At 36.8% G+C, this 8821-nt stretch overlaps 1 protein-coding gene across 1 annotated transcript in view; it reads right to left on the bottom strand.

Moving 5' to 3' along the window:
* Positions 1-2195: 2195 nt before the first annotated feature.
* C2CD6 (C2 calcium dependent domain containing 6) overlaps positions 2196-8821 on the bottom strand; it is a 98035-nt gene continuing 91409 nt past the window's right edge. Inside the window, 3 exon segments of the mRNA XM_036253332.1 lie at positions 2196-2432; positions 2434-2640; positions 5561-8811. Coding sequence (XP_036109225.1) covers positions 2196-2432; positions 2434-2640; positions 5561-8811 — 3695 coding nt within the window.

Here is an 8821-nt window from a genome sequence, read left to right as displayed (position 1 = left end):
GGCATCGATGTTCTCTCTCGTCGATGTTTCTATCTCTCTCCCTCTTCCTTTCTCTCTCTCTAAAACCAATAAAAACAATTAAAAGACAATTTGAAACACAAACCTTTTCATGTGTATTGGCCATTCCCATCAAGAATGTTTAGGCCACTCCAAGTAAGCCACAAAGAGCTGCCAAGGTGGAAGAGGGAGAGATGAGTACCAGTTGAGGCCCTGAGATCACATGTAGTAGTGGGGGCTGCAGTATTCCACTAACCTAAATTTCCCGTCAACGAGAGAGGCTCACAGGAACCATAGAGGAGGTTCTCCTGAATCTGTGGAGCATTGATATGTGTAGTGCAAAAGGTAGACTGTGGAGACCGTGAAACAGTACCTCTAAGATCTGTGAGTGTATTATGGTTCTCCAAAGGAACAGAACCAGTAGAAGCCTTATAAGAAATTGTCTCATGATTGTGAAAGCTAACAAGTCCCAAGACCTGCAAGGTGAATGGGTTAGCTGGAGACCTAGGGAGAACCGTGGTGGTACAGTCCAAAGGCTGGAAGGCTGACCCAGGAAGAGCTGATGTTTCTGTAGGAGTCCAGAGGTAAGAAAAGCTGATGCCCCAGTTTGAGGCTCAGACAGAAGGAATTCAGGGGGAGGGTCAGCCTTTTCAGACCTTGAATTGAAGAGGCCCACCCACATAAAGGAGGGCAATCTGCTTTATTTAGTCTACTGATTTAGATGTTAATTTCATCCAAAAATGCCTCAGAAAAACCAAGAACAGTGACCAAATTCCTCCACTCTTCCCTTGCTCTGCTTCACTGGGAACTACATTTCCCATGCACCCTCACTCTAGTGTCAAGGGAGTCAATAGTGGAAAATCAGAGGGCAGAGAGAGAGAAGGAAAACAGCATTTCTCACCCTTTACCCCTCTCCCCCATTTCTTGTGAGGTCCCTGGCTTTAGGGCTCTGCTAGCTCCACTTGCTCTTGCTGTCTCTTCCGTCTGAGGGGTAGTAGCACTTCCCACTCTTGCTAACTTCTGAATTGACTCACCATCCCTTTCTTAGCATTGATTTCTTCGCTCATTAAACCAGTTCAGTGTGTTCCTTCTACTTGGAGATCCAGTTATATCTTTTCCCAGTTACACCAAGACTGAAATAAGTACAACTTTGGGATTACTAGAAATTCTTGATCTAAAAAAAAAATCACTACCTTGATTATACCATTAAATGAATGATCAGGAATTGAATTTTCTATCAGCCAATCTATTTATTTATTTATTATTTATTTTTATTTTTATCCTCGCCCGAGGACATTTTTCCATTTTTTGTTCAGATAGAGTGGGAGAGAGAAACATCAACATGAAAGGTACATATCGAGTGGCTGCCTCCCACACAACCCAACCAGGGCCAGGGACAAACTGCAACTGAGATATGTGCCCTTAGCGGGAACCGAACCCTGGGCTCTCTGGACCACAGGCTGATGCTCTAACCGCTGAGCTAAACCGGCCAGGGCTATCAGCCAATCTATTTAAACACCATAGGTGTTATAATTTATGGGAGAAAAATGGAAAGTGATAAAAATTCTATAAATTGAAATTTTTGCTTCTCAAGAATGAACCAAATTCCATAAGATCCAAATACTATACTTGATAGGAATGAAACCGAGTTTCAGAAGTCTCTGATTTAAATCCTAGGTTGATTTAGCTAGGTAATATTCTAGGCAGTTTCTACAATTTTATGCAGCTTCCTGAGTTTCGTGTTATTAAAGAGGCCCTTTCATAGTTCTTCAAGTAAGAAAGTCACTACAGTGTAGGAGATGCCTCAGGAATTAGTATTAAATCTATTATCTTTATAGTGTGAAAAGTTGTAATAGCTGATATTAAAATTAACAGAAGTTCGACAGACCTAAAGAACTGCATTCTGTTGAATCAAGAAATATAACTTAAGCTGAAGAGTAAAATTCTAAACTGCAGATAGAGAACCTGAAAACTGGGTGGACAGGGTTAATGTAGAGCATAATAATGATCTGAGAAATCAGAGGACTATGGAATGATATTGTTAAATAGTGAACAAAAAGGAAAAGCTGGGAATACAACTTTGCTAATGAATATTAACTGAATATGTATTTCTGGGTTTGTTCCCTAATGGTTCATAAACAAAAACACATTTACATCAAAAACTGTTTCTTTTTCACTTTATTTAAAACAAAATGGTTCTAACAAGATGAAATTTGGTTGCTGACTTCTATCACACAAAAGGACAGATTTCCAAACCATTTTGTTAATTGGAGAAGTGGTATTCTGACTGTTGGCCTCACATATCCTTCTGACCTGTTTAACAATTGGATACTATCACGAATGAGCGAACATTTTTCAGCGATTTCCTTCTTTTTTTTTTGCTGCATTTTATGGATTTCATAATCTGGGATTGTATCATTTAAATGAATTAAGCCTGCTTGAAACCCTTCTAGAACTTGTACATTTTCCAATGTAGCTTTCTCGTCGTTTGTTAATGTCTGGAGCAGTATTCGGTCTCGTGGAGTGTTTTAAATGATAATGGCTAGCATCTGGGCTCTTTTCTAAAAGGCTTGCTCTTGATTTCACTTTTTCAAGATGATGAAATGAGGTCAGAGGTAAATCCTCAAATCTGTCAGAACAATCCTAAATATTAAAATAGAAGATCAAGTTGGTGAGTTAGGCTTCTTAAAAGTATATTTTAAATTTATAAGGACCAAAGTTTGTTAACACTAACAGTTAAAAACAAAAAATGAGACCATCAAATGTTTTATAGGTAAATTCAGATACTACACCCAATGCCTCCCATTAGAAACTACTATAGTAATCATGCTTTAAAACAAAACAAAACGATTGTTTCAAAGGATCTATTATTTCAAAAGGAATGGAAGATACAGAGCTTGAAATCAGATTAATTTAGGAAAGTTGTCCTCAGGGGTCAGACTCCTGGGCAAAGCTAAACAGCCTGTTCTATAATTCTTCTCCTGCAAAATACATCTTCCCCAAACTCAAGTATAAATTATGAACTCTTATGCTTTACTTTTTATCTCCAAATTGTCATTCCTTAAAAGTTGATAAACATTTTTAATACACACACACACACATCAGCATCTAAGAATATGGTTATAATGTTTATATTAAAATAATAAAAAATTTGTCTACATTTTGAGAATAAACAAGTAGAATATTCAGGGAAAAAAACTTAACGATATACACCAAAATAACTTTTTTAAATGGTGGCAATGCTAGGGTGGTGGGATTATGGGCTTTGTTTTCCTTTTCTCTTCAAATTTTTTATAGTATGGCTATATTTTATAGTAAGTTACAAGTACCCATAAGAGGATATGGAGCTACTAGTCATTCCCAAATTGGTGTAAACTAGTTTCCTCTGCAGTTTGAGCACCTTGTCTGAACACTTCAGAGAGATGTCCACACCAAGGAAATGAGCTGCTTTCGTTTGGGGAGAAAGTGAAAGTGGATTATTAGAATTGGAGGGTTGTGACAGGACTAAGAAGAATTAGCAATAAAGAGAAGATTTACAAATAGGAAGTATTATGAGTCTAAAGACAAATTCAACCTACTTTACATTTTTTGCCTTGGTTTGCAGAGGTCAAGGAAACATTCTTCCTCTTCCCTCTCATGTACATAGAGCATTTAGATAAACCACATTATTCAAAGAATTTCTGCGACATTGGTGAATAACATATAAGAGCTTCACAGTAGACGGAACTGCTACAGTGTCAGTAGAAGTGCATGGAGACCCACACAACTGGTTCTTTATCTGGATGCTCCTGCAACTCAGTTTCTGCCTTCAGTTTTGATTCCTTTGGGAGATTCTTGGGTTTTAGAGAATCATATGAGCAAGTCATTCTGATGATCTGAAAAAAATCCCTTACTGTGCAATTCTCTGTTGCCAACGTCACTAGAGAGAAAGGTTTAGGTACCACTGGTCTAACAGAGGGAAATAAAGATAACTCTATCTCCCTTGCCCACTCTTAGAATAAGGATGCTGAGACTCTTTATGATCCCATAACATATAATATAAACACAATTTCTTGTTTTGTTTGAAAGTGATATTAATGATTGCGTTTGTCTCAAGGAACTTCAAAAAGTCTGTCTTTTCCAAAGCCTGTAAACCCATCTTCTTCCTTTTCCTAGTGCATACACACCTCACTCATTTGACACTAAATTACTGACTTTAGATAGAAAGGAGAAATCCAAAGTGGAGAATATAAGCTATAGTAATAGTATTTACCCTGTTACTAATTTGCTTTACTATTTACTAAAACTGAATATTTGCTTTACTATGGAAAATCAATTTACTATGAAAATTCAACTATTCTAAATTAGATATATTTTCTCATTCAAAGACAGTATTACATCAAATTACCATAATAACATAATTTTAGAATGCATGAGTTTCCTGATTGTAGGTCATACCCGTTTACATATACCAACAGGTAAGAGCAGTAGTCAAGAAAATTAAAATATGTCCCTTCCATTCCTAGATTTTCATTTTCTTTAGAATAGTTTATATAAAGCCTAGTAGCAGATTTACTTTACTGTTTTATGTAGTATTAAAAATAGATTTGCAGCCCGGGCCGGTTAGGCACAGCGGTTAGAGCGTAGCCCCATGGACCAGAGAGGCCCGGATTGGGTTCCTGCTAAGGGCACAAGCCTCAGTTGCAGTTTGTCCCCGGCCCCGGTTGGGGTTGTGGGGGTGGCAGCAGGTCAATGTGTCTCTCTCCCTTCAATGTTTCTCTCTCTCTCTCTCTTCCTCCCTCTCTCCTTCCCGCTCTATCTGAAGAAAAATGCAAAAATGTCCTCTGGTGAGGATAAAAAAAAAATAGATTTGCATTCCCAAGTTTGTCAGCACACAATATAGCGGTGGGGTGGTGATAAAAGAAGAGTAGATATTAAAATTTTGCAGTTCATCCATTTTCCATACCCTAATGCTTAGCAGAATAACTGGCACAATATCATCTTTATTTTCTGAAACACACAGTTCAGCGACCTGTAAAAAGACTATATATTCAAACCTATATCTGCATGAAAAGAAAACCCCAGCTGTGTTTCCACAGCAGACAGCCGCTGCCAGTGGTCGTACAGCTTGTGCCTGTGCAGCAGCCCCTGGCCCAGGGGTGAGCTGGGGCTGAAATCCAGCCAGTTCCCCAAACACAGGGTGTGTGCTCTGGTTCCAGGCTGGGTCAGCCTGCAGAGACTTCCCTGAAGGAAGGGTGCCTTTGTCTAATTCATATTCCACAGGGGGTGCCCTTTATCTATTTTATACCAAGGCACTCAGTGTGATTGCATTTGGAATCAGGTAAGGTGATATTTGAATATCAGAATAAATTTTTTTTTTAATTTGGAGGTCTACACATCTTGGGGCAATGAAGGTTACACACACACTGCATGCAGATAGATAGATAGATAGATAGATAGATAGATAGATAGATAGAGATAGAGAGATGATAGATAGATGTGGGCGGGGGGGAATCTCCTAAAGTAGATTATTTACAGAACTTTGCAAAATACAGAGGTAGAAGACTCAGGAAAAGATTATTACATGTATAGTTCTTCTTGCAGTCCAGTGACACAAGGTCCTGGGAACAGATTTCCTCAGCATTCTTGTGGGGGGCGGTGTGGCTGGCGGTACCTTAACAATCTTAAGTGATTTTTTTTGGTTGTTGACATGGTTTCTTTCTTTTTCGAGCTTGGGTTTTGGATTTTCTCTCTTTAATACATCTGGGAAGAGGAATAATCTTGAGTTTTTCTCCGTTTCCACAACTTGATGTTTAAACGACTGTGATTCAAGGAACCCGGCACGTTTTTTATTGCAAATTTCACTTGGTTTTACATAAAGAGCTTGTATTTCTCTTTTGTAGTGTGCAAATGTTCCTAAATGTTGTTTTTTATTATTGTTATTATATCCTTGAGTTCTCTGACAAAACTGGTCTAATTTTGAGTTCTCTCCAGCCTCTGAACTGAAATGAGTTAAAGTGTTACTGGGCCTGGAAGGAAAAGGGAAGCTGTTTACTAATTCTTCATCTTCATGCGGCATTTTGCAGTAAGGAATTCTGGGATACATTGACAACACTGCTTCAGGTTTTTCCTGTACCGTCAATTTATAGATGCCATTATGTTCCTTTTTTTCAAGTGACTTCATTTTTAGTGTCCTTTCAAAGCAAGCGTTTGATTGAGGGATTTTTGATTTATCACTCCAACTCTGTGAGTCTTGAATCTCTGTTTCAAAATATAAATTTTCCGCTTGAGGAAGCTGCGTGAAACCATGTTCTTTCCTTTGTTTCAGAAGCACTGTATCAGTGCGTCTTTCTGACGACCTCTGTAATGGAATTGCTTGGGTATTTTTGTTGGAAGAAGGTTGTACTTTCATTAAAGTCAGTATTTTCTGTTCTCTAATTATTGGTGGATTTTCTTTAATATTCTGTAAGGGAAAATACTCCTTTTCTTCCATTCTGGTCAATTCTGTTTCTATAACATTATCCTCAGGAGCCTTCTGTAAAGTGGTTTTATGAACAATTTTTGAATATTTATTTTGCATTTCTGAATGCTTCTCCTTAAATTGATTTTCATCTCTGAAAGTTAAATCTGGCTTTATACATTTTAATTGTGTGGGCCTAGACTGAATCAAGTTTATGTGGTTGCTGATTCCCTGTAATTGCTTTTCAGTGATTAGTCCTGATTTTGAAAGTTTTTCTACAAAACATCTCTGGAAGTACTTGCTTAAATCAGCTTTTAGATTTAACAGTTCATTGTCTGATAAAGCTACAAGACAGTTTTGTAGAGATTTATTTAAAGGATAATTCATGTTTAGTGCAAGCCTTCTACCAAAACTCCCCTTTGAAATGTCTTGTCCTAACTCGTGAAAAGATATTGAAGCACTTTCAGTTCTTTGAGAAGATATGTTTGAGTGCACAGGTTCAGCTTCTGTCTCTTTAAATAAACTGCATTCCGAAAGATTTTTTAGGAAATAGTTTTGAAGAATTTCATTTAAAAAAGATCTCAGCCTTATTTCCAAATGTTTATCTATGAATTGATGATTAAAATTATTTACAAAAGACATGGTTTCTTTTACGATTTCTGAATGTTTCTCCAGAAAAACATTTTGCCCCTTTGGTTCTGCTTTCTCATTCATCAAATACAGGTTTTGATAGATTTTTGGTAAGTCCTCTTTGGTGATATGTCCAGATTCTGAAAGTTTTTCTACAAGGTAATGCTGGATATGTTTACTTAATTCAGATTTTAAATTTTTTATTTCTGACTCTGAGAGTGCTTCTAGAAATACACGCAGCTTTGGATTCAAACTAGGTTTTCTGTCTAATTTGTCTGTGTCATCAAAATTCTCTTTGATTTCTCCAAGGTCTTCTGCATTATTTGGAAAAGGATGTTGAATTAGTCTTTCTAATTCTTTTTCTGGTTGTCTTCTCTTTTCAGACTGATTATATTTTAAAAAAACATTAAATATGTTTTTGAAAAAGGAGTTTAACATTATAGCATCTGACCCATTAAATTTACCCATTAACAAGTTACTAAAATTTTCTAAGATAGAACTTAGATCATTTTCTTCTCTATAAAGCCTCTGACCATTACTTGGCAAATCTGTTTTTTTATCTGGTGTTGATTGATATTTTGAATCTTGTGGGGATGTATTTTGGCCTTTGTCTACAAATTCGACTCTATTAAAAAAAGAAGTGGTTTCTTTGGGAATCATGGGTATATTCTGCTTTGAAAGAGAATCTGTTTTGCTTTTGATTTCTGAATAGTCCTCTGTGAAGTCCTTTGGCTTTTCTTCAGCAAAGGCTGTCTCTGTATCCAGCACAGAACTCTTCTGGTATTTTTTATCTAATTCCATCACGTTGATTACCCCAGATTCTAAAAGAGAATCTATAGGAAATGCTTGTATTATTTGGCTTATAACAGATCTGGCCTCCGGCAATTCTATTTCATTATCATTTTCTTCATAGTGAACTAGAATATTTGAAGATAAACTCTCCCAAGCTGTGGGTAATTGATCCTGCCAGTTCATCTGTATCTCACTGGAATCTTCCACTTCCATTTCCAACTTGGAGAAGATTGGGGCAGTGAATATTTGCTTTATAATATAATCATGTGTGATACTATCGAAACCTGGTTTGGAGCTGGGCACTTCACTTTCTAAATGTTTCTTTTTGAAACTACTCTTCTTTTTCATTGGAAAAGCTATCTCTAAAAGTTTTTTAGCCTCTAAATCTTTTTCAGAGACAAGTTCCCTTTCTACCTCTGGAGAATTTCCTGGCCCATCTTCTGACAGTGAAACTCCAGGAATATCTTTAATTATTGGATTTACAAGAGACTTTGAATTCAAAATGTCTCCTTTTGAAAGCCAGCTATTTAAATCTTGGATTTTTTCAAATATTTTCCCTTCCAAACTACTTGGTGGTTTATCATGAACACTTAGAAATGGAGAACTTTGACTTTTCTCTCTTGCTTCAGTGTCCATAGGAATTTCTGGTCTAGAAAATAATTTATCTGGAAGGTCTTGCAGATTTTTACTTAAAACTGACTTGAACACCATTGATTGTTTTAAGTTTTCTATGTGGGAAGTAAGACTTAATGATTTTGAGAGGCGATATGAATTTACATTTACATTTCCAGTGAGTGATGATTCTCCTCCAAAGTTTGGTAAAGAGACATTTGGTAGTCTTTCCTTTAACTTGTTCATAATATCTAAACTCTCTATTGTGGTGAAACTAGGATCAAGGGCTAAATTATTCTTAGTGTTTGAAGTCTTTATTGCGCTGATATCAGGATTATGGGCTAACTTTTC

The sequence above is a fragment of the Molossus molossus genome, unplaced genomic scaffold (genome assembly GCF_014108415.1).
Source record: "Molossus molossus isolate mMolMol1 unplaced genomic scaffold, mMolMol1.p scaffold_m16_p_11, whole genome shotgun sequence".
Taxonomy (NCBI): domain Eukaryota; kingdom Metazoa; phylum Chordata; class Mammalia; order Chiroptera; family Molossidae; genus Molossus; species Molossus molossus.
Note: the sequence above shows the minus strand (reverse complement) of the source record. Positions and strands in the feature narration are given on the sequence as shown.